General features: G+C 44.6%; 1 protein-coding gene across 11 annotated transcripts in view; it reads left to right on the top strand.

The window, feature by feature from the left end:
• EPS15L1 (epidermal growth factor receptor pathway substrate 15 like 1) overlaps positions 1-26466 on the top strand; it is a 153649-nt gene that overhangs the window by 74335 nt on the left and 52848 nt on the right. For 7 of the 11 annotated variants that reach the window (XM_038740023.1, XM_038740018.1, XM_038740015.1 and 4 more), the window contains 6 exons: positions 3868-3994; positions 4120-4176; positions 4842-4978; positions 5654-5714; positions 8163-8245; positions 21071-21200. In XM_038740023.1, coding sequence (XP_038595951.1) covers positions 3868-3994; positions 4120-4176; positions 4842-4978; positions 5654-5714; positions 8163-8245; positions 21071-21200 — 595 coding nt within the window. The remainder of the gene's footprint in view (positions 1-3867; positions 3995-4119; positions 4177-4841; positions 4979-5653; positions 5715-8162; positions 8246-21070; positions 21201-26466) is intronic. The other 4 variants (XM_038740024.1, XM_038740025.1, XM_038740017.1 and 1 more) reach the window with 3 other exon arrangements.

The raw sequence follows: 26466 nt of genomic DNA, 5'->3' as shown, positions 1-26466 counted from the left end.
AATTCCAGACGATAAATTATGTGTTTGACGTTTTAAAATTGAGTACCTGATTTAGATTTAGAGGTAGAATTAAAGCTGCATTGGCAGGTCATTCCTTTTGTTTAGCTTTTGATTCCCGGGCTGCCTAGCACCCCAAATGGCATCACTCTTTATACCAAATGATAGCTTCCTCCATTTACTTCCGAAATGCCAATTATAATTGCGGGTTTGGGGAAGAAATACAATTTCCAGACTACTCTTCTTCCTTTTACGCTTTGGGCAGAGCTGAGAGAAAGCAATTTGTCTTGAAGTGAAGCTCACCGCCATGATCCCTGTACCTACTCTACATTACTTATTTTCTTCTAGGGCTACAGTTCCCACTCATCTATTCCTAGCTCCATTTGCTTTATTGGTTCTCTTTTCTTGTAACAATGCAGATTCTTTCTCTCTAAACACCCGACGTATCTCTTTACTTTCACCATATTCTTCCCATTTTTCCTTTTTGAATAGCAAAACTAGTCCGTCCTAAAGACTTGTGGTCCAACGTAACTCTTCACTGAAATTCCTGTGCAATGCTTCTTAGCCCAATTTACCTCTGCAGCTATTGCTTGATGCCTGGGCCATCTCTTTGCTGTTACCCGTTTATTTCATTCACAAAGCGATCCCTTTTCTTGCAGAACATTCAGCTAATGAACCCTTAAAATACCTTTTCATTGCTTCAGAACTGTTCCCAAGGTTGCCATCTCCTCCGGGAAGTCTTTATAGAGCATAAACTGCAGAGAGACTCCATCTACCTTGACTTTTATTTTAAGACCCTAATGCTAACATTATTCTTCAGAAGATTTTCTGAGCCAGAATTTCAGGATTTGTTTACTCACAAATTGTTGTGCTAATTTCTCCAACTTCATATTCATTTTGTTTTCATTTTTAGGCTCTGGCATTTTTACCCCACATACAAGCTTTCAGAATTTATTAGTTAGATCTTAGTTTGCGGTACAGTCAATTCATTCTTAAAATAAAGGCTCTCCTTGCAGAACTATTTTGCACGGGGGGGTTTCCTTGGATAAAAAGTGGAGGCGACATGACAATCGGTATAACTTCTAAAGTGGCCTTCTCTTTTCTACAGATTTTACATTTCTTGTTGTTTTCATTGTTCGTTCTTAAAGCTTGGGCTAAGTTTTCACCAAAGTAATTTACTCTTGGGAATGTTGATGTCAAAGATGTAAAGACTCACAACTAGTGTTTAAAAGAAAACTAATATTTATCGTATTGTACAAAAAAGTTAAGTTTCCTTGTTTGTTTCTATTCCTTAATAAACACGGTTTGGAGAGGAATTTCTGTTTACTCTTGGAAAAGATAACTGAGACTACTGTATTTTGGAGGAGAGCAATCTTTCGCTTTAATAACAATGGTATTTGTTAAGCGCTTATGTGCCAAGCACTGTCCTATGCGTTGGGGTATCTAGGTACAAGGTAATCAGGTTGTCCCACGTGGGGCTCACAATCTGAATCCCCATTTTACAGATGAGGTAACTGAGGCACAGAGAAGTTTAGTGACTTGCCCAAAGTCACCCAGCTGACAAGTGGCAGAGCCAGGATTAGAACCCACGACCTCTGACTCCAAGCCCGGGCTCTTTCCACTAAGCCAGGCTGCTTCTTTCTAGATAGCCCAAGGAGAACAAGCAGCTAAAGAAGCATGCTAGAATTTTCCACATTAGAGCAGTTTTTTGTATATGTGATGACATATGCCAGTTGTAGTGTTACTCTTTATACTAAAAAAAAAAAATCAACTGTATTCAATGAGCGCTTACTGTGTGCAGAGAGTACACTCACTTGGGAGAGTACAATACACCAGAGTTGGTAGACATGTTACTTGACCTTAATGAGCTTACAGTCTAGAGAAGAGCTTGAGTGCTCTGGCAACCAAATTCCTCCCCACTTATCTAATCATACTACATTTAATACACCTTGTAGAATTAGAGAAGATAATCAATTATGCAAATTAAAGCCTTTCTGTCTTATCACTCACTGAAAAGTTCTCCCAACCTGGAAATAATTACCTGCTTGTCATGTTTAAGGCTTGGACAGACATCTAAATACTCTCTAATGGAAAGGAAAAATTAGCTGGTAACTTCTTTGAGAGCCGGTGCCCAACTCTGGTGATTAACAAAACTTGACATCTGTCTTCTTGGAATTCGTTTGCAAAATAAAGTAGCATGCAATTGGTTTTCGGCCTATACATTTAGTTTGGCTCAAGAAGGTAGATTCTGAAAGTGTTAGGGTTGTAGGACCCACCCTCCTCAGCAAATTAAAAAATTGGGTTTTCTCATTTAAATCTCATTTAAGGAATCTGAATCATGAGCTCGCCCCACCACAGTACTACGCACAGCAGTTTCTTCCCAAGAACTCTCATGATAAAGCAGTCCAAGAATAGTGAATCAGGAAGAGTTATCTTCCTGAAAGGTGCTGTCCAAGTCCCATTAGGCTCCCAGTGTTAATGCAAACTGAAAATTAGGAATTCAGATTTATAGTCCCATATCTGCCATTGGTGCCCTGTCTGGTATCTAGCTGACACTAATTAGCACTCATACTCGTCCAAAAGTATAAAAGCACAATCTAAATGCCAAATTCAAATTAAAAATGGAAACTTTCACCTTGAGAAAATGCTCTCATTCCCAATTCACTCTTAATTCTTCTCCTCCATCTCCATTCCCAGCCCTTCGTCTTTCTTTTGCAACAGAATTAAATCCCTTCTCAATATGGCCCAATGGGAAAGATTCCTTTTCGTTCCCCTCCCTGGCCCGGTCATTCCTATGGAGTAGAACTTTTTCATCAGTTATTTGGTCCGTGACCAAGAACTTCTTTGGATGCTGGAATATCACTTGCATTTTATGGTCACTGGTACCGTTCATCTCTATGGGCTTCTTACACTACATGCAGCATCCAGGTTCTTGGACGTCTGTACCTAATTGCCTAAGAATCCGACTCTGCTCCCTTCCTTGGGGAAGCCATTTGGTTGGGGGACTCCTGATAATCTTTCTCAGGTAAGGAAAACACGTTCTGTACTCAACAGAAGGCATAGCTCCGGGCTAACCCCCGTGAAACCAGGGCCGAAGAACACTCAGGTGTTTTCATTGTGATGACGGTACTTGAAATAGTAACATAACTTTATATATTCAAGGACTGATAAAAACCCCATTGCTAAACCAAATGAATTTCAGATCATTTCTAGTCATGTCTATCACCGGACAAATGTTTGCATCTCTGAGGCCTTACCTTCTACGTGAACGTATAGATCCTAGCTTTGTACATACAAATGATCCCAGATTTGGGTCTGTTTAATAATGGCTCGGAATTGGCATGCCCACAGTGAACCTTCTGCTGCAGTCAGCATGACTGAAGTCCAATCTGTCTGACGTAATGTTTTCACAATGAGTGTGTTTAACATTAATTAAGGATGTGTCTCATTTCTAAACCCTAGCCATTGCCTAGAGCAGTGAACACTTGAAATAGTAGATTTTTTTCTCCTCCCGATTTGAATGTGCATTGAAAACTGGGTTTTGCCAAGACAATCATTCAATTTAGTGCACGCTGCTCTAAGATCTAGCAAAAAATGCACATTTTCTACTTTGTAATTTCAATAGGCAACCTCCTCTTGCATCGTAAATAGGCACATTATTAACTGTGTTTTCCACCACTTATAAAAGTTGATAGGCCCCCCCCTAAATAAAACATTGTTGTGGTTTCTGGCTCCTTGGTTTCCTATAAAGATCATTTAATGGTCAAAGTATTAGAAGGTAATGTGAAAATACTTCGGAAAGTCTGTGTTCTGGTTGGTTTGTCATTTAAAGTTTGAAAATCCTTATAGTGTTTCTTTATATAATTCTAGGATGATCCATTCAAGAATAAGGCTTTGTTGTTCAGCAACAATACACAAGAGTTGCAGACAGACCCATTCCAGTCTGAAGATCCTTTTAAGTCAGACCCATTTAAAGGAGCCGATCCGTTCAAAGGAAGTAAGCAAAAGCTGATTTGCAAATTAAGTTGGAGCATATTAATAATATCTTCACAGAAAATGTCATTTTCTCATTACCTAAATGTGAAAAGATTTTTTCCCTTTTTTTTTTCATTTTGAACGTAGGTGACCCATTCCAGAACGACCCATTTGCCGAACAACACGCAACTACTACTACTGCAGGTAAAGGTGTTTTACTCTACATTTTCATGCAGCGTTCCAGGGTCAGTACACTGTATGGAGTGTTTCTGGATCTTCGTTTAAATTGAGGAAATCTAGCAAATATCTTTGTTTCATCTATGAAGATTTTCCCACTACCCTGAGAAAATGTATTTGGTTTCTAAAAGAAGCTGAAAATGAAGTCGTCTCCTCTCCTTTTTGCAGTTTTAAGCCCCTTCTTGTCCATTTCACAGCCAGGCGAGGAGCAATACTGCAAAGGAGGCTCCTGCTAGCCAGGTGGTAGTAAGTACTTGGCCAAAAGAACCTGGCAAACGTCACCAAGTGCCACCCTTTAAAAATGTAAGCCAAGCATCTTTTACACTGTGGGAGCTCCATAGAGGTTTAAACCACCACCACTAATCACAAAAATAACATCAATAGTGAATACTGGGGAGGCTAGTTATGCAAATGGAAGGGCATCCCTTTCCTTGTTCTTCTTCATGCCAATTTCTTTTTTCGCCTTTGCTTCGCTCACAAATAACCACGTAAAACTTATGAAGGGCTCCTTTTCAGTGGAACTTTACACTTACTATTTTGTTTTGAATGTCGGCGTAGAATGTACCAGAGATTTATTGACGCTTGACTCGCTCAGTGTCCTCTTTCACTCATTTTCCATAATTGAATTTCAGATCCTTTTGGAGGGGACCCTTTCAAAGAAACTGACCCATTTCGGAGCCCTGCTACTGATGATTTTTTTAAGAAGCAAGTAAAGAGTGATCCGTTTACCTCAGATCCATTCACCAAAACCCCTTCCCTGGCTCTAAAGGTAAGTGAGTTTTAAAAATTGATTGTTGTGATGATATTCGTTGCAGAACTTTTTTCGTTTTTTTTTTTTAATTAATCCTGTATTATTTTCAAGTAAACAAAAGTAAATGTTCCAAGGAGTAAATTTCATTCTCCAATGTCGAAGAGGATGTCGTTGAGATTACCGCAAGTCACCGGATATGCTCTCCCCATAATGTAGAAGAAAAATAACTTCACTGCAGTTACCATTTGTGAGGTTCTGTGATCGGTACAGTTTACGTGCTACCACGTTTCTTTGGTCCCTCTTATGAGTCCCCGTGGCCTGAGCCCATGGATCAACGAGAAGGGACCCAGGCTATTCACCTCAGACACACAGGCAGTTATCTGCATGCCTAGTCTATTGGTTCTTTTATTTCTTTCTGTGAATGAAACAATTTCATGTGCAATTTATCTGGATCGGAGGTTTGTACCAGCTTTTCATCATTTTGTGGTATCTTTATTTAGAATCTGAGGTTATTTTCTTTGACAAGAAAACTCAGAATAACATAGCTCTTGCAAGCCATGAATGACATATTCTGGAGCAAGAAGTTTTCCTCATTTTGAGGCTAATAATCAAAAAGTTCCCAGCCTTGTGCCATAAAAGGGCTGGAAATGGGTTCCTTTGATTGCTTTTCATCCTTCCTTCTCTCTTATTTAGCCTGACCCCTTTGAAACCAGTGACCCCTTTTCATCTTCAAGTATCTCTTCAAAAGGATCAGGTAGGAGGAAAAGTTATCCTCCCTTTTAATGCTAGTCAATGCATGCTGTTATACTTTGGCTTTTTATTTTCCACAGACCTTGGCAAAGAAAAATGGCTCCTGGGCCATTTTGCAGAAGGAGCCATGTGCCGTTTTCTCAGAGAGTTGCAGCCACTGTTGCCACTGCTGAGTTTGGGTCACCATTCCTGAGACCCACTCGGCAGTCCCGGGTGAAAGGAGCACTTTCACCCAGGACTCTGGCACGGGTCTCCAGGGAGGAGATCCGGAGCTGGAAGTGGTGGCAGCAGGAAGGGTGGCTGCATCATGGTTGCAGCTCCCTCCCGGAGCCTGGGGCATGATGATGCCACCGCTGCTGCCACCTCACGCATAGGACGAGTCTTTGCTTCCAAGACTCACACTGCAGTCCTCGATTTCCCCGCCCTCACCTCCCCCCCGCCCCACATACACACCGGGCCTATGCCATGGATGCGGACCGCAGACAGTGGAGAGGGATTGAGGACTGCCACACCATGGGTCTCAGGAATGAGGACCTGAATCCCCAAAGGGATGGGCGGTGGCACGTGGCCATCTTTGGCACAGGGATTGACATCCCATCTGCTGCTACCTGCCAGTCAGTCATGGCCCCCTCTGATTGTATGCCAGGGATCGCCGATGCCCACTTTGCGCAGTTCCTTTTTATTCCTTTTGATCAGTAGACTAGATTAGAAGCTGTGAAGTGTTTTTCCTGAATCCCAGAGAGCAGCGTAACGAGTGAATGGCAGATCTGAGGCCGGTTTCTGAACGCGTCTTTAATAGTGACGGTGAATTAATGTCATCTGGCCGATCGTCCTCATCAATGAGTCGGAGGCAGCCGAAGACATCTTGGCAGTTTTGGGAAAGTCGTGTTAATTACGAAAGGCATAATAGCTGTAGCGCTTTGGATTGATATGGTGTCTTTCCCGTGAAGAGTTCAAAGCTTTATTGAGGTGGATTCTTCATACCACCAATGGAAGGTTCCAAGGCTACAGAACCTAATCTGGATATCGGGAAATAAGAAATCTCAAGGGAGTTTTTGGAAATCCCTTTTAACTCTAGAAATACATAGCCTTGACTTGGAATCTCTGCCTTAACCTGGGGACTCTTCAGTGTCCTCCAGTTCTGATGTTTTGATTGGGGACCATTCCCGCCCTCCCAAATACTCAAAACAACCTTCGCCACCCACAGACACGGCACCCCGACAGAGGGGATTTCAACTTAAGGTGTATGGATGACATCTCCCCAAGACTATCTACTCCACCTCATCCCTTCCCTTTCAAGATTATTTGATTCTTTCAGGATAGTCAGTTGTGGTTTTTGCAGGAAACACACTTGTCATTCCTTTTGATCACCAAGAATTATGGCTGGTTTGAAATGCTAATAAAGTGGTAATGAATATTTTGTAATGTTTCATAGACTCTAGTCAAGGTATAGATTGGGTATGTATTTTTTAGGGTTTTGCCCGGTTTAACCCAGTTTCTAACTCCTGAATCTGTTTTTCAAATTTTAAATTAACTATCCCCTTAACCCCCCGCCCCCCACAAAAAACCTACAGAATTAAAATTTGTTCAGTTTGAATTAACTTCTACAGAACCAGAGTGGAGTTAATTCAGTGTCCAAATCCACCCGAATTCTACCAAGATTGGCTTGTCAAATTAGTGCATTTGTGTGCTGAATTTTCAATATCTCCATGGTCAGAATCAACGTGGACCTTTCAATATGATACCCGGAAGCTTTGATCATATTAGAATGCATCAGCTGTATTTTTAGCTGGCAGGTTTTTCTTCCCATTTTATAAGGAATTGGGAGTTCCCTTGGGTGACTGGTCAGTTTGCTTCTCGTTCCAATATAAAACGCTCAACTCTAAACTACAGTTTGGATTTTACTAAATTTTGAACCGATCCTGGAGCACAGTAGCCTAAATGAAGCAAAGTTGCCTGGTTCTGATATCACGTGTTCATCTAGCTATTTGCTAATGCCAGAAAGAAGTATTGTTATTACTACCCAAGAAGCATGTGTCATGCAGATGTTATCATATTTAAAAATAAAACTCCCAAATGTTTGTAAATCCTTGAAATTTAATCCCAATTGTACTCACATTTTTCTTTTAAAAAATGTAATGATTACCCCAACTTTTATATGTTTTTAACCCAAAAGATTCATACCCTTAAGCCTAGCAACTTGTCCAGGGACCATATAGCAATAATAAATGGCACAATGAGAGCAGAGTGGGATTTATAATGGGTTTTAGAAAAGTAATCATTTTTGATACTTTGACGGATTGCAAGAGAAAATGGCTGGGCTATTATTTTCCAGTCTTATTAACTTACTGCATGTCTTTTTATGCTGAAAGCCTGCAATTTTTCCTTTCTCCTAAAAGGAAATTTTGTATGACTCATGAAAAGTGTTGACTTTATTTGGTACTAATTACAGATCCCTTTGGAACTTTAGACCCTTTTGGAAGTGGTGCTTTCAGTAGCAGTGAGGGCTTTGCAGACTTCAGCCAGATGTCAAAGGTAATCGCTGTTCAAAAGAGCACCAATTCGTCTCTAGAAGTTGGTTTTCTTTTTTTTAGTTGATTATTTTGGTATGAAGTCTAATGAATAATTTGGAATGCAGCGTATGCATTTCTAAAACTTCTTTTAAATTCAAAATCTCATCCTACAGTGTCATCATTACCAAAAAAACCCAGAATATTGAATCATTGATTCCTAAAGGGAGGGACTCTAGAAGGCTTGCTGTCAGTTTTCCTGCCTCCAGGTAGAATTGCAGCTTGGGTGGTTCACTGTAGTATTCATAGAAATCTCCACTGGGGGAAATTCCTCATCCTCCTTTCCATTTTACTAAGAGGCTTTTTGGTCAGGGTTGAAGGGTATCTTCAAAGGTCTTAGAAAAATGTTGGGCTCTTTGCCCCTTTATCTCTCATCTCATTCAGTTTTGGCAGTCAGAGCAAAATTTTTCAAGGCCTAGGCAAATTGAAATCAAATCTGAATTCAGCAATAAAGGTTTGTAAAGGGCTGTGTTCTTGGTAGCACTTGTCTGTTAGCCCCGATCAAATCTTTTGGCAGTCGTAGCGAGCACTTATTGTTTGAATTTAATGCTTTTGCTATGGACAACTCTTTGTGAAATGAAACACTGTGACTCATTCGTACCTTGTTCCTCTACTGTAGAATACCTAGAGAGAGTGGAACAAAATACCTCCTGGGTTCCTGGATTCTTGTGACGAGAGGCTTAGAGGTTGTGATTATAGCATTGAGCTTCTGAGAAACCTTTGAGGTTCTTTTGGGGCTTCAAAGAATTATGTGAACATACACTACCTGCAAGTAGGCTGTATGTATGAAGGGAAATCACCGTCACACATCCCATGAAGGGAAAATGTCACTGCTTTCTGTGGTGGCTGACAGAAGTGGGAGAGAAGGGGGTCATTCAACTTAGGGGGGGTTGGGGAAAGGATAGCTATGGGAGAGGTAGCAGTAGAAGCAGCATGCCCTAGTGAATAGAGCACGGGCCCTGAAGTCAGCAGAACCTGGATTCTAATCCCGGCTCCACCAGTTGTCTTCTGCGTGACCTTAGGCAAGTCACTTAACTTCTCTGTGCCTCCATTGCCTCACCTGTCAAATGGAGGTTAAGCCTTTGAGCCCCACGTGGGACAGGGGCTGAGACCACCCTGATGAGCTTCTGTCTACCCTGGCGCTTAGTACAGTGCCTGGCACAGAGTAAGTGCTTAACAAATACCAAAAAAAAAGAAAAGCAGGGTGGGGTGGTTGAGGGAGGGAAGAATGGAGACTGTAGCAGCAGTAATAGGCTCTGTGGTCAAAATATTGGCAGAGACTAGTCGAAAAGCCCTATAAGTGGCAGCTGTGTCAGGAATAGTCAGAGCCTTGGGGGAGTGGCAAGATGCTGATTAGTTAGACAGGAATCCTGATAACCAATCAACATACTTAATAATAATAATGATGATGGTATTTATTAAGTGCTTACTATGTGCAAAGCACTGTTCTAAGCGCTGGGGGGATACAAGGTGATCAGGTTGTCCCACGTGGGGCTCACAATCTTAATCCCCATTTTCCAGATGAGGGAACTGAGGCACAGAGAAGTCAAGTGACTTGCCCAAAGACACACAGCTGATAAATGGCGGAGCGGGATAAAATGGCCAAATATAGAGTAGGTAAAAGAGGAAGCAGAGATACAATGGTAAAAACCAAAAGTAAGCAATTAAAAATAAATAAAGGAATAGGTAAACAAGCAGATATATGCTGAATGCTAAGGAGGCTTTTGGGATGGCCTGAAGTGCTTTACTAGTGGGGTGTTGAAGGTGGGGAGGAATTTGGTATGGGCAGATTTTAAGTGCAAGTCAGTTTTTTTAAATGGTATTTGTTAAGTGCTTACTATGTGTCAAACATTGGTCTAAGCGCTGGGGTAGATACAAGTGAATTATGTTGAACGTCCTTTCCCACATTCATTCGTTTCATTCAATTGTATTTATTGAGCACTTACTGGGTGCAGAGCACTGTACTAAGCGCTTGGGAAGTACAAGTTGGCAACATATAGAGACGGTCCCCACGCAGCAACGGGCTCACAGTCTAGAAGGGGGAGACAGACAACAAAACAAAACACGTGGACAGGTGTCAAGTCATCAGAATAAATAGAAGTAAAGCTAGATGCACATCATTAACAAAATAAATAGAATAGTAAATATGTACAAGTAAAATAAATAGAGTAATAAAACTGTACAAACATATACAGGTGCTGGGGGGAGGGGAAGAAGGTAGGACGGGGGGTTGGGGAGGAGGAGAGGAAAAAGGGGGCTCAGTCTGGGAAGGCCTCCTGGAGGAGGTGAGCTCTCAGTAGGGCTTTGAAGGGAGGAAGAGAGCTAGCTTGGCGGATGTGGGTCACAGTCTCTGTAGGAGGGAGAACAGAAGTGAATTGACTGGCCCAAGGTCACACAGTAAACAGTTGGTAGAGCAGGGATTAGAACCCAGGTCCTCTGACTCCCAGGCCCGTGCTCTTTCCGCTAGGCCATGGTGCTTCTCTGCAAGAGGAAAGTTGTGAGCGATGGGTCAGAAGGAAGCATCACAAGCAAGATATATTTAGAAGGTTAGTTGGGGAGGAACAGAGTGGGAGAAGAGAAGGAAGAAGTAAGTGGAAGACCATTGAGGGAGAGCCTTGAAACCAGTGGTTTAGAGTTTTTGTTTTATGTGAAAAGAAATGGGTAGCCAAGGGAGGTTTTTGAGGTGGGGAGTGACATGTTCCAAAAAGTGTTTGTGTAGGATAGGCTGATGAGGAGAGAGGTTTGAGGTTGTGAGACCATTAAGGAAGCTGTTAGAGTAAGTTGGCTAGGAGGTGATGAAAGCTTGAACCGGAGAGGAGAGGCAGGTCTCTGAAATATTACCGAGAGGGGTCTGCAACCTTTTCATGTGGAAGAGCCGTATGAAATGAAACCTTTGAGAAGCTGGTGTGCAGAGAGCTAGCAGAAGGTGTCAGGGGGGCAGTTGGGAGAGGAGGAAAAAATGAGAGCGAGAAAGAGAGAGAATGAATATGAATTCCCAGTCATTGCCAGTTCATTTGGGAAGGGGAGAGAGTAGGTGCCAGAGCGGCAGAACACTGTGCCTGCTGTTGTCACATCTCACTGACCCCTCCTTCTCTTGCTCCTCCTGTCAATGAATCAGTGGTATTTAGTGAGCACTTACCACGTGCTAGCGCGTGGGAGAGTACAATATGACAGTTGGTAGACACAGACCCTGCCCACAAGGAGCTTCCAATCTACAGGGAAAGACAGACCTTAAAAGAAACCACAGATTAGGGGAAATTGTAGAGTAGAAGGATATCTTCATAAGTGCTCTGGAGCTCCTGAGCTGCTATTGTCGCCGCTCTGAACGTGGCTTGTGAGCTTAGTACAGTGTTGTGCACACAGAAAGCGCTCAATAAATATGATTGAGTGAATGAATAGGCGATGAATCCTTTCCTCCAATCTGTGTGGGGGTTCTTCTTGCCCCAATCCATCAATCAGTGGTATTTAATGAGTGCTTATTGTCAGTCAGTCGTATTTTGGAGTGCTTACCGTGTGCAGATTATGTGCTAAGCGCCTAGTACGGTGCTCTGCACACAGTAAGCATTCAATAAATACGATTGAATGAATGCTAAGTGCTTGGGAGAGGACAGTATAACTGACACTTTCCCTGCCCACCGTGATTTTACAGTCTAGAGGGGCATTATAGATGTGTACATAAGTGCTGTGGGGCTGGAGGTGGTGGTGGGTGGGGGGGATGAATAAAAGGAGCAAATCAGAGTGACACAGAAGGGCGTGGGAGAAGAGGAAAGGAGGGCTTAGTCAGGGAAGGCCTCTTGGAGGAGATGTGCCTTCAATTATTGGGCACAGAGCCCTGTACTAAGTGCTTGGGAGAGTACAGTTTAGTAGGTAAACACGATCCCTGCCCTGAAGGTCTCCTGTCTGGAGTGCAGTTCACTGCTGTCACTCATACGCGAGTCTGTTCTTGCCCCATCCCTGGCCTGCAGCTCATTGCCATCATCACCTCTGCGTGTGGTGCCCAGAGGCCGTGGGTGGAAGGTTGAGTGTTTCCATCCCGGCTCGGCTTGGCCGACAGGCCTCGTCATCACCGTTGCTTACACAGGTGCCGGGGGCAAAGAGGAGCAAGCGAGAGCATCCTTAGCTTGCCTGGCCATCCAGTGAAGACTGGGGACCCCACCGTTCCCCGAGCCGAGGCCCATCTTGACTCCTCCATTGGCCCCGTTTCTTGCTCAGAGGGGTGGGGCCAGGTGAGCTACTCCCCGCCGAGGAAGCTGTGAGGGAAAATTAACGGTGTTGCCATCACGGCAGTGAGTCTGCCCCCAGAGTGGGCATCTTTGCCAGCTAGCCACATTCATTCATTCATTCAGTCGTATTTATTGAGCGCTTCCTGGGTGCAGAGCACTGTACTAAGCACTTGGAAAGTACAATCCAGCAACAGGTACAGTCCCTACCCAACAATGGGCTCACAGTCTAGAAGGGGGAGACAGACAACAAAACAAAACAAGTAGACGGTGTCAGTACCATCGAAATAGATAAACAGAATTATAAATATATACACATAATAATAATGATGGCATTTATTAAGCGCTTACTATGTGCAAAGCACTGTTCTAAGCACTGGGGAGGTTACAAGGTGATCAGGTTGCCCCACGGGGGCTCACAGTCAATCCCCATTTTACAGATGAGGTAACTGAGGCACAGAGAAGTTGTGACTTGCCCAAAGTCACACAGCTGACAAGTGGCGGAGCCGGGACTTGAACCCATGACCTCTGACTCCCAAGCCCTTGTTCTTTCCACTGAGCCACGCTGCTTCATGAAGTCAGAAGTCAGAGAGGGAGAAGATGGGGGAACTGGGGACTTTAGGCGAGAGTTAGAGGGAATCAGTGAGGGAAGAGTAATAGTATTGTTCAGACCCAAGGGCAGAGTTCATGAGTGTCATGACAGCCACTCAATGGTATTTATTGGGCTGTGTGTGCAGAGCAGTGTACTAAGTGTTCGGGAGAGGACAATCCACTAAAGTAGACTTCAAAGAGCTTAAGTCTAGAGGGAGAGACAGATTTGCCAATAAATTACAGGTATTGGGAAATGACAGAGTGAAAGGATAGGTACCTAAGTGCTACGGGGCTGAGAGGAGGGTGGGTATCAAAGTGCATAGGGGGTAGGGACTCAAGTGCAAAGGTGATGCTTTAGAGAGGGAAAATGGGATCAGGAGATGAGAGATTTGTCAAGGAAGGTTTCCTGTAGGAGATGGGATTTTTAGCGGGGCTTTGAAGATGGGGAGAGTGGTGGTCTGAAGGAAATGAAGGGGGAGGGAATTCCAGGCAGCAGGGAGAGTGTAAGCAAAGGAGAGATGAGAGTGAGGCACAATGGTATTAGAAGAGCGAAGTGTGTAGGCTGGTTTGTAGTGGGAGTGGAGCAAGGATAAGTAGTTGGGAGAGAAGCCAGGATAGGTACCGGGAAGAGAGCCGATTGCCTTAAAGCCAATGGAGAAGGGTTTCTGCTGGCTCAATTGTATTTATTGAGCACTTACTGTGTGCAGAGATGGGTGGGCAACCATTGAAGGCTTTTGAGGAATGGGGAGACATGTGGAGAATGATGTTTTAGAAAAATAATCTGGATTTGTAGTGGCAGAGGTTGGCGTGGTTTGGGGATTTCTACCAAGATCACTCAGCTGTGTGAATATGAGCAGAGGAAGCCAACTGTGGAGGTCATTGATGATCGGAGGTTGGCAGAGCAAGAGCAATGGAGGGACAAGGGGATAGGGGAGTTGAGTTTACTGGAGAGAACAGGAAGGGGAAGATTGCTAGGGAGGGTAGGAGAGACATAATAATTGGGACTAAGTGGAGCGGGTTCAGAGACTTGTCTTTAGTAGGGGTGGAGTACAGTTTTGGAGGGGAATGGAATACAGATGAAGTTGCAAGTTAAGTTTATGGTCAGGAAGCAGCATGGCTTAGTGGAAAGAGCAAGGGCTTGGGAGTCAGAAGACCTGGGTTCTAATCCCGGCTCCGCCACTTGACTGCCGTTGCGTCACCTTGAGCAAGTCACATAACTTCTCGGCGCCCCAGTTGCTTCATCTGTAAAATGGGGATTAAGACCGCGAGACCCACGTATCTACCCCAGTGCTGTGTGCCAGCACACAGTAAATACTTAACAACTACTGTTTTTAAAAATTGGTTCTTCAGAGTCGGTAGTTGTAGGAGATGGAGTTTATGATAACATCCAGTAATTCAGCTCCAAGGGACCTCCATGTTGGTGTGGGGCTGATGGGAAGTCGAGCTGGAGAGCAGTAGTGTAGACTGTAGAATGTAAGTTCCTTGTGTGGGGGTAGAGATCATGTCTGCCAACTCTATTGTACTTTCCCACGTGCTTAGTTCAGTGCTGTGCACGCTCAGTAAGTGCTCAGTAAGTACAATTGATTGAATAGTTTGCAGAAGCATGAGGTCGGAGTCAGGAGGGCCAGTCCAGGTGATAGGATTGGAAGAAGGATTGGGAGAAAGGCAGTGTACTCAACCAGAAATGTGGTGACATGTCCTGGAGAACAGTTAGTGGCTGTTAGAGGGGGAAGATGTGGTGATTTGAGCGATGCAGAGGAGAGGGCCTGGGAGTCAGAAGGACCTGGGTTCTAATCCCGGCTCTGCCCCTGTCTGCTGTGTGACCTTGGGCAAGTCACTTCACTTCTCTGGGCCTCAGTTACCTCATCTGTAAAACGAGCATTAAGACTGTGAGCCCTATGCAGGAAAGGGACTGTGTCCAACTTGATAAGCTTGTATCTACTCCAGGGCTTAGCACAGGGCCCGGCACATAGTAAGGGCTTAAAAAAATTAAAAAGTGATGGCGATGGCCAGATGGTCTGGAAGTGGCCCTGAGGCGAGAGGAGTGGGCCAACTCCTCCTTTCTCCATGAGTTGTGGAGAGTGACAGGAGATGAAGCAGATGAAGATGGAGAAGCAGCTTGGCTTAGTGGCAAGAGCCTGGGCTTGGGAATCAGAGGTCGTGGGTTCTAATGCTGGCTCCGCCACTTGTCAGATGTGTGACTTTGGGCAAGTCACTTCACTTCTCTGGGCCTCAGTTCCCTCGTCTGTAAAATGAGGATTAAGACTGGAGCCCCACGTGGAACAATCTGATAACCTAGTATCTAACCCAGCGCTTAGAACAGTGCTCGGCACATAGTAAGCGCTTAACAAATACTATCATTATTATTATGATGATGATGATGATGAAGCCTCTTCTAGAGACGGTGGCAAGGAACAACAAGGGTTACCGGGAGAGAGCCAGGTCTTGGTGATGGCAAGCAGCGGGAGTGAGAGAGTCAGGAGCTGGGTCCAGGATGAAGGAGAGTTAGACTCTTTCTGGAAGGAATTTTCTAGTGGAAAATTCCTCCTGTGCCTCAAATCAGCATGGGTTAAATCTCACTTTGGGTGCCAAGCAGCAGTTAGTGGGGAATCATGCTTTTCAAGGGGAATATATTTGGTCCCATCCCAGAAACCCCGATTAACATATCCACTTCACTAACAGATGCCACTTGGGATGTTTCCAGCCAAATCCTTGGCTCCTGACTCATGCCGCACATGGAGAGTAGTAAAATGGCAGTTATTGAGCATCCACACGGTGCGCTGTACTAAGCGTTGGGAAATTATAAAACAAGTGACACATTCCCTGCCCACGAGGACTTACGCTCCAGTATAAATTGACTAACAGAAAAGAACATGTTTTGGTCCAAACATCCTTAGTTGGCTAACGAGATCACTTTCATTAATGTCATCAAGAACCAATTGAGATTCTGCTGACATTTTCTCCCATTATGGAAGGGTCCAACGTGTGACTTTTTAAAGAGGGGGAAAGGGATAGGAATTCCATTTCAGCTTCCTTCTTCTGAAGGTAGTTATTAATATAGAAAGGGAGAAACTAGAAGTATCACAATCTGTTTTTATTGGAAAATTGTTTGCGGAGCAAAAGAAACCTTTTTTTACCTTTTCTGTTCCAAGAGTTGAGTTAAAGCTTTCTGCCGTATGGTGGCAGCATTATCAAATGAAGCATGATGTTTTTCTTACCGCGTTACTCAGTTGTGGAATGTCCCCAACTCTGGCTGTAGAAATAGCGTGTTGTTCCATTTCAGATAAGCAGCAAATTAAATAATTGGCCGTTTTTCAACATCCAACTTAAAAGGCTTGATTTCAAGTAATCTGACTTGGTCCTCTTCCTTGTTGATCTTTACCCAGTATTTGTAGTAACAGGGCAGGGTACACGTGTGCATTTGTGATTTTTCGAAAAGTTCCTACTTCCTGCCCGTAATGTTATTGTGGGATTGTGTCAGGTTGAGGCAGTTTGGAAGATTTAATGGAAAAATTTGGTTTCCATTAGTTTGTTTTGTTTCCACAATGACAATGACTCTTAATTTCATGACATTTGTACGGTAAAATTCTCTCAGCTTTGAAGTTCAGCCAACATTTTTTTTCCCCTATCAATTTCAAGTAGAATAAATGAGCAAAATACTAAAGCTTAAATTGGTAGCCAGGTGTGTAGGGGCAAAGCAGAGGCACATTTCTTTCCTGATGTGGCCTCATTTCTCAGCTTTAGTGTGGACGAAGGGAGATGGCATTTCATTTCTGTACTTTCATTGTTGTCTTTGTCAATGTCATCACCACAAACACTTTTTAAGTACTCAGCTGCTTGTACTTCTGTACAAAATGAGCTAAACACGCACAGTCTCTGATCTCTTAAGAGTTTAAAATCTGACTCCAGTTTTCTCTGAAAGAATCTCAACCAGAGACTCATCAAAGGCAACCTCTCTTATTTAAAGAGCTCGACTAGATCAACTATGGACGGTGGTTTTTCATGGGCTGTCCAGTCCAAGAGGGTGGCATGGGTGAAGCGGACAAGGGAATGTTTTGGGTTCCTGGAGAAAGCTTGACTCTCCTTGAGCCCCATCCAGGCCTGAGGCTGGCTTGGTCCTTAGGGTGGGCAGTAAAATGGCAGTCTGAGCTCAGGCTGCCTTCCACTCCCTCCACTTTGGGCCTCCTTAAATTGGCGGGATGGGTAAGAATGGAGGCGTCCAAAAAGTGTACCAGTTGTGGTGGAGCCACCCATGGGTGAAGAACTGTAGATAGGAGAAAGTCTACAAGTCCCGGAAACCTCCAGGAGCAACTGTGTTCACCTGCTGAGAAGCAGTGCAGCTTAATGGATTGAGTACGGGCCTTGGAGTCAGAAGGTCATGGGTTCTAATCCCGGCTCTGCCACTTGTCTGCTGAGTGACTTCGGGCAAGTAGCTTCACTTTTTTGGGCCTCAGTTACCGCATCTGTAAAATGGGGATTGAGACCGTGAGCCCCACATGGGACAGGGACTGTGTCCAACCCGAGTTGCTTGCATCCACCCCAGCGCTCAGTACAGTGCCCAGAGCATAGTAAGCACTTAACAAATACCACTATTATTATTATTATGTGTGGTCTCCTCCCCTCTGCCCCCCCCCCCCCCCAAAAAAAAAGTGAGGTTGACCTTCTTTGGGCCTGTTGGCTGTTTGGTGGGTTATGGGGTGCCTGGGACTCCATCTGGGTCAGGATTTGGGCCCAAGCAGGGCTCTGGTGGGAGATGGGAGAGCACTGCTCTCCTTGCCCTTGATGGGATGTAGAGCCGACAGAGGAGTTCAGCAAGGGGTCTAGAAGGTGGTGCAAGGATTCTAGTGGGGTGGCATGCACTTGAAAGCTTTAAACTGTGCCCAGAAGCAATGGCATAAGGGGCAGTAGGACACCAAGCGGAGATGCTGGTGACAGGTGCAGATTCAGTGACGCACATCAGAGATCGCCAAAACCTGAGCTAGAGGCCAAGGATTCGCTTAAAACAACAAACATTTATGTATGTCAGAATGAGAGATGCACTTAGCCACATTCAGAGACTCTCTCAAAATAGCTTCAGTGAAGCACTTGAGGTGAATAACACACCATTTTTGATCCCCTGTGAATTTGGGAATGAGATCTCCAGATTTACCCAAATATTCTTTCCCATATAAAGGATTAAGTGTAATGAGCTGAATTTTCTCCTAGCAGCTCCAAGCAGAGCAACAGTATGCTGCTGTCAGGAGCTGCAGTGGGGGAAGATCTCTCTTTCCATCTTCCCTTCCCTCACCATGTTCTCCACTGAAACCAGAGTTACCCTGGCTGGGGCCTTCCATACGTGTACTTCCCTGAGGAGTGAGTAAGAGCCACCATAAGAGGAATGGAACCACCATGTCTTGGCTCATGGCAGTGTCAAGGAGAGTACACACTCCTTGCTCTATAGTTTATTCCTAATAATAATAATAATGATGATGATGGTGGTGGTATTTGTGAAGGGCTTACTATGTACCAAGCACTGTTCTAAGTGCTGGGGTAGATACAAGGTAATCAGGTTGTCCCATGTGGGGCTCACAGCCTTATCGCCATTCCTCTACCAGCAGATGGGTGTTACCATTTCCCCATCAGCACAGAGACACTATAGAGCCTTTCTGTGCTATGTGCAGATTAATCAGTGGTATAGAGAGTGCTTATGGTCTGCAGCTGAGGGCAGACATTGTCTTAAAGTCCTCTAGCCTGGAAGCTCGTTGTGGGCAGGGAACATGTCGGCAAAGTCTGCTGTATTGTACTCTCCCAAGTGCATAGTACAGTGCTCTGCACGTAGTAAGCACTCAAGCACCACTGACTGATTGATTATCTTGTACTTACTCCAATGCTTAGTGCAGTGCTTGGTACATAGAAAGCCCTTTGAAAGGGCTTTAAAAGCAGCGTGGCCTAGTCGAAAGGGCCGAGGCCTCGGAGTCAGAGGATCTGGGTTTAAATCCCAGCTCTGCAACTTACCCGCAGTGTGGCTGTGGAAAATCACTTCACTTCTCTGTGCCTCAGTTCCCTCATCTGCAAAATGGGGATTCAGTACCTAGTCTCCCACCTACTTAGAATGGGAACCCCATGTGGAATGTAATTATCTTATATCTACCTAGTAGAACAGTGCTTTTTTGTTTTATGGCATTTGTTAAATGCTTCCTATGTGCCAAGCACTATACTAAGCCCTGGGGTACATACAAACTAATCAGATTGGACATAGTCCATGACCCACATGGGGCTCACAGTCTTAATCCCCATTTTCCAGATGAGGTAACTGAGGCACGGAGAAGTGAAGCAACTTCCCCAAAGTCCCACAGCAGACAAGTGATGATAGAGCCAGGATCAGAACCCAGGTCCTTCTGTCTCCCAGGCCTGTGATCTGTCCATTAGACCGTGCTGCTTCACATATGTGCCTGGCACGCAGTAAGCACTAAACAAATACCACAGTTATTATTGAATTAAAACCGTAATAATAAACACGAGCACTACATCGGGCAGAATCAGCCTTTACATTTAAGGCTAATCAGCTTTTAAGGAAGTCATACTTTTAAACAAGTGCCTTTTTTTGTGTGTGTTTTTAAGAACACGTTCACTCTTGCAAAACTAGGGGCTCACATGGTTTCACTGAAACTTTCCTAAAAATAGAAATTTGCCTGCAAGCTAAGACCAAGCGGGAGGGTTGAGTCCCAAAGGAGAGTTCTTGGGAAATTGGGGGGAGTGCAAAATTTGAACTTGAAAACTGCATGACTCTTAAAATATTGGAAGTGATGTCATTCACTGGTGCAGGGAAACCAGAAGTTTACATTTTAAGTCCCTTTGGAGCTGAGGGAGCAAAGTGACTCAATTTTGTTTTAAAAAGGTGCATGATACATTGTGCTTTTGTTCTCAATCACTACTGGAGGTTTTGTGGCTTTTGTTCTAGCATTAGTAATAGATCCTGAATTACTTGTGTTTAAATCAGTGGTAGATGCTTATAATCTATTTATGAATTGAATCTTATTTTAGAAAAACTCTCAGGCTAATCTGAAGAAATCGTAATGGAGAAGTAGTAATTTAAGACCATCTAAGTGACCAAGGCCAGAGTAGTTTCTTTGCATCTTTTTTAATCCATTCAGGGATTTCTTTCCCTGAATAAGTTCTCTTATTTTCTACATGGAAGACATTTTTCTTGGCCTATTTAATTACTCGCATGTGATTTGGAAAGGTTTGGGAGGCCTTTTTAATGCTCCCAGTAACTTCAATTTAAATGAAATGATCACGGGGTGCATTGACAATCTAATGGGCAGTTGTTGCCCCGTATGGTTTTATGCTTAAAAAAATTTTGCTCTAGAACCGTGAATGTTTTCTTAAGGGTTGTTTCAGCGTGCTCATTGAAATAAAGAGGTGCCCATATGACAGGGCAAATGAGGCCTGATAGCAAGTGTCTCTACTGTTCACATACCCTTTAGGCTCCACCATTTCCCAGCCTCCTTCCAATCTCCTCTGGCTGACCTTGCTGTCTTGATTTCTGCCTGCTGCCTCCCATTTACAATAAGGCTCTCCTTGGTACACAGATCCTAGAAGTGGCAGGCAGAAAGGAATTTTATTTTTGTGCCTGAGTTAACCAAGAAACTCACGTATCTGACCATATAGTGCTGTAGCTTCCTAATTTGTCTCATAAATACTGTTCCTAGTAACTTTTCAAGTCCAGAAAAATATGCCTCCGCCTTTAGGTCCACACCATTTACAACTTCTTGTTTTTCCTAGAATTTCTCATCACACATTTGCTCCCTGTTTATAGTTTAATGTGAATCCTTCTATCTGTACATTCTCATTTTTTTCCATTTCCCCCAAATTCCTTCATTTATGTTTAGGGTCGCATTTGTGACGTTATTTGAGACTCAGACTTGCGTGTCTAGTTTTTCTTTTTTTCCAGTTATCTGTTAATTGTTTCTCATTTTCTTGTATTTTTTTTTCCACAGCCCACAGCTTCGGACCCTTTCACCTCTTTTGGGGGGGCAGGATTCTCAGATGACCCGTTTAAAAGTAAACAGGACACCCCTGCTCTACCACCCAAGAAAAATGTTCCTCCACGACCCAAGCCTCCTAGTGGTAAGTACATTTTTGTTTTTACCTGTGGTGGTTTTCCCAGTTTTCTCACCTGCTTTCCAAGGCAGTGGGGAAAAAATCAATCATTCTCACACTTGCTTAGCCTAACTCGAGGCCCTGAGAAGTCCTTTTAGACTGTGAGCCCACTGTTGGGTAGGGACTGTCTCTATATGTTGCCAACTTGTACTTCCCAAGTGCTTAGTACAGTGCTCTGCACACAGTAAGCGCTCAATAAATACGATTGATGAGTAATTTGACTTCACAATGAAATAAATACGATTTGCACTAAACAGTGTTAGGCCACACAGGGCTCTAGGCTGGAAGCTCCTCATGGGAAGGGAATGTGTCTCCCAACTGCTTAGTACAGTGCTGTGCACACATTAAGTGCTCAATACATCCCATTGATGTGTCAGATGTGAACCGCTGCACTTTTGGTTAGTGGCTTCATCCTGTGGAAAGAATCTCCTTCAGCTTAAACTAGGAACAGGAAACTCATCTTTGATTGGATTTCAGTGTCAGCTAACTCAGTAACAAAGTCTTTATTTTTTTTTTAGCTACTCTTTCCAGGGTAAAGCTAGCATGGGAATCTGTTTTTCTCAGCGTCATGCAAATATTTTATTTCACTCTCTAACTTTTTCTACGTAACTAGGAAAGATCTCAGGGACATTCAAGATTTTTTTTAACTTATCCTATAAGCTCAGTTATTAGCACATTTGTGAAATAGTGCTGAGTTGAAAAACCATTCTGAGGACCAGTAAGCAAATGAGCAGTTGAATTAGGCTTGCACATTTTGCTTGCCTTTTTACTTCTCCTGAAGCATGAAGCAAAACTTTTGTTTTGAGTCACAGAAGCTGTTCACTACAATTTCCAAACCTACCATACTCATAAAACTTTATGGCCCATGATGTACCCTAGATGGGTTTAAAAAAAAAAAAAAGAGGGCCTCTGGTCCATTTTTTCCTGTTTCGAGCTCGGCTATACATAAGCCATCTCTAGAAAAGAAAATTTTGTAATCTCCTGTACCTAACGGACTCCTGTGTCACCCAGTCCTTATAAGTCTCTTCCTAATGTCTAGCCTAAATCAGTTTTATCCACTTTAAACTCATTTTCCTTTGCCCTTTCAATTATAGTATTTAAGTGCTTACTATGTGCCAAGCACTTTTCTAAATATTGGGGTAGATAGAAGATAATCAGGTCCCACGTGGGTCTCACTATCTAAGTAGGAGGGCGAGCCAGTACTGAATCCCTATTTTGCAGATGAGGAAAGTGAGGCACAGAGAAGTTAAGTGATGTGCCCAAGGTTACACAGCAGGTAAGTGGCAGAGCCGGGATTAGGACCCAGGTCCGCTAGTAGGCCATGCTGCTTCTCCTTACTTCCTAGTTTATCTCCTTTCATGCACCTGGAGACATTTTATTCAATCACCCTTGCTTAGGCTAAATAACTCGTATTCTTTTAGGCTTTCTTTATAAGCCCTATTTTCTAACCCTTTAAGTATTAGCAGAGCCATCCTGGGGACAGTGTGGGGCTAAAGGCATTTTAATCTATATGGGGCCACTTGAAGCTTGGGGGGATTAAAGGGCAGAATTCTGTGCCTTAAATATCTCTCGTGCTCCCTCCCTGCCCCCTCAGCCCAATGTTTTGGATGCTACCCAAGCCTCTGTTTCCTTGTCCCTTCCGGTCTGGGCCCCTCCCCTTCCCTCTGAGCCAGAAATGCTCCAGAGAACCACCTGCTGTGCTGGGCGAAAGGGAGTCCAACGTGTCCAGGACTGAGCTCCTTGTCTTCTCTCCCAAACCCTGTCCTCTCCCTGACTTTCCTGTCACTGTGGACAGCACTACCATCCTTCCCGTCTCACAAGCCACAACTCCACTCTCTCCTAGACCCGCTCCAATCTGGCTTCCGTCCCCTACACTCCACCGAAACTGCCCTCTCAAAGGTCACCAATGACCTCCTTCTTGCCAAATCCAATGGCTCCGACACTGTGGACCACCCCCTTCTCCTCAACACGCTATCCAACCTTGGTTTCACAGACTCCGTCCTCTCCTAGTTCTCCTCTTATCTCTCCGGCCGTTCATTCTCAGTCTCCTTTGCGGGCTCCTCCTCCCCCTCCCATCCCCTTACTGTAGGGATTCCTCAAGGGTCAGTTCTTGGTCCCATTCTGTTCTCTATCTACACTCACTCCCTTGGTGAACTCATTCGCTCCCACGGCTTCAACTATCATCTCTACGCTGATGGCACTCAAATCTACATCTCTGCCCCTGCTCTCTCTCCCTCCCTCCAGGCTCATACCTCCTCCTCCCTTCAGGACATCTCCATCTGGATGTCTGCCCTCCATCTAAAACTCAATATATCCAAGACTGAACTCCTTATCTTCCCTCCCAAACCCTGTCCTCTCCCTGACTTTCCCGTCACTGTAGACAGCACTACCATCCTTCCCATCTCACAAGCCTGCAACCTTGGAGTCATCCTCGACTCTGCTGTCTCGTTCACCCCACATATCTATCACCAAAACCTGCTGGTCTCACCTCTACAATATCGCCAAGATCTGCCCTTTCCTCTCCATCCAAACTGCTACCTTGCTGGTTCAATCTCTCATCCTATCCCGACTGGATTACTGCATCAGCCTCCTCTATGAGCTGCCATCCTCCTGTGTCTCCCCGCTTCAGTCTATACTTCACTCTGCTGCCCAGATTTATCTCTGTACAGAAATGCTCTGGGCATGTCACTCCTCTCCCCTCAAATCTCCAGTGGTTGCCTCTCAACCTACAAATCAAGCAAAAACTCCTCACTCTCGGCTTCAAGGCTCTCCATCACCTCGCCCCCTCCTACCTCACCTCCCTTCTCTCCTTCTACAGCACAGCCCGCACCCTCCACTCCTCTACCGCTAACCTCCTCACTGTGCCTCGTTGTTGCCTGTCCCACCGTCGACCCCCGGCCCACATCCTTCCCCTGGCCTGGAATGTCCTCCCTCCACACATCCGCCAAGCTAGCTCTCTTCCTCCCTTCAAAGCCCTACTGAGAGCTCACCTCCTCCAGGAGGCCTTCCCAGACTGAGCCTCCTTTTTCCTCTCATCCTCCCCTTCACCCCTGTTGCCCTACCTCCTTCCCCTCCCCACAGCACTTGTATATATTTGTACAGATTTATTAATCTTCTTTATTTCACTTGTACATATTTACTATTTTATTTATTTTGTTAATGATGTGCGTATAGCTATTATAATTCTATTTATTCTGATGGTTTTGACACCTGTCTAAACATGTTTTGTTTTGTTGTCTGTCTCTCCCTTCTAGACTGTGAGCCCATTGTTGGGTAGGGACCGTCTCTATACATTGCCGACTTGTACTTCCCAAGCGCTCTGCACACAGTAAGCTCTCAATAAATACGATTGAATGAATGAATGAACCTTGGTGTCATCCTGGATTCCGCTCTCTCATTCACCCCACACATCCAATCTGTCACCAAAACCTGCTGGTCTCACCTCCACAGCATCACTAAGATCCTCCCTTTCCTCTCCATCCAAACCGCTACCTTGTTGGTACAATCTGTCATCCTGTCCCAACTGGATTACTGCATCAGCCCCCTTTCTGATCTCCCATCGTCCTGTCTCTCCCCGCTTCAGTCTATACTTCACTCTGCTGCCCAGATTATCTTTCTTTAGTAACTCTCTGTCACTCCCCTCCTCAAAAATCTCCAGTGGTTGCCTATCAACCTTCGTATGAAGCAAAAACTTCTCACAATTGGCTTCAAAGCTCTCCATCACCTTGCCCCCGCCTACCTCACCTTCCTTCTCTCCTTCTACAGCCCAGTCTGCATCCTCCGCTCCTCTGCTGCTAACCTCCTCATTGTACCTTGTTCTCGCCTGTCCCACCGTTGACCCCTGGCCCATGTCCTCCCCCTGGCCTGGAATGCCCTCCCCCCCCCACATCTGCCAAACTAGCTCTCTTCCCCTCTTCAAAGCCCTACTGAGAGCTCACCTCCTCCTGGAGGCCTTCCCAGACTGAAGCTCCCCCCTTTTCCTCTGCTCCTCCTCCCCTCTCCCCCACTCCCTCCCTCTGCCCTACCCCCTTCCCCACCCCACAGCTCTTGTGTATATTTGTACATATTTATTACTCTATTTGTTATTAATGATGATAATAATAATGATGGCATTTGTTAAGCGCTTACTATGTGCCAAGCACTGTTATAAGCGCTGGGGGGATACAGCGTAATCACATTGTCCCACACGGGGCTCACAGTCTTAATCCCCATTTTACAGATGAGGTAACTGAGGCACAGAGGAGACTTGCCCAAAGTCACACAACTGACAAGTGGCGGAGCCGGGATTAGAACCCATGACCTCTGACTCACAAGCCCATGCTCATTCCACTGAGCCACGATGTGTATATATCTATAATTCTGTTTATCTATTGCGATGGTATTGACACCGTCTACTTTGTCTGTTTTGTTGTCTGTCTTCCCCTTCTAGACTGTGAGCCTGTTGTTGGGTAGGGATTGTCTCTATCTGTTGCTGAATTGCACTTTCCAAGCACTTAGTACAGTGCTGTGCACACAGTAAGTGCTCAATAAATACGATTGAATGAATGAAGAGTCCCTCTGGTGCCCCCTTGCTATAGCCCACATGGAAGCAGTTCAACATCATCATCGTCATCAATCGTATTTATTGAGCGCTTACTATGTGCAGAGCACTGTACTAAGCGCTTGGGAAGTACAAATTGGCAACATATACAGCCTCATTTGCCAGGAGGGGTGGGACCCCTTAAAGGCAGAGCCTAATACTATCCAGAGTCCAGTGGGCGAGGTGGAAAGCAGATGGTGAAGCGTCAGTCCGGAGGATCGGAGGGGCTGGTTTTGGGGCATTTTAAGAAAAGCGGAGATTTTGTTCTTGAATAATAATAATAATAATAATAATAATAATGTGGTATTTGTTAAGCACTTACTATGTGCCAAGCACTTTTTTAAGCGCTGTGGGAGGATACAAGGTAATTAAGGTTGTCCCACGTGGGGCTCACAGTCTTAATCCCCATTTTACAGATGAGGAAACTGAGGCACGGAGAAGTGAAGTAACTTGCCCAAAGTCACACAGCTGACAAGTGGCGGAGCCGGGATTAGAACCCATGACCTCTGACTCCCAAGCCTGGGCTCTTTCCACCGAGCCACGCTGCTTCTTGAAACCACCTCCTCCACCCCCGACACTATGCTGTCACTGCGGTCCGACGCCTCTTCGCAAATCCCCCCTCCCCTCTCCGCTTCTCTACCCCTCTTGGATTCC

Source organism: Tachyglossus aculeatus, chromosome X1, assembly GCF_015852505.1.
Source record: "Tachyglossus aculeatus isolate mTacAcu1 chromosome X1, mTacAcu1.pri, whole genome shotgun sequence".
NCBI classification, from domain to species: domain Eukaryota; kingdom Metazoa; phylum Chordata; class Mammalia; order Monotremata; family Tachyglossidae; genus Tachyglossus; species Tachyglossus aculeatus.
Note: the sequence above shows the minus strand (reverse complement) of the source record. Positions and strands in the feature narration are given on the sequence as shown.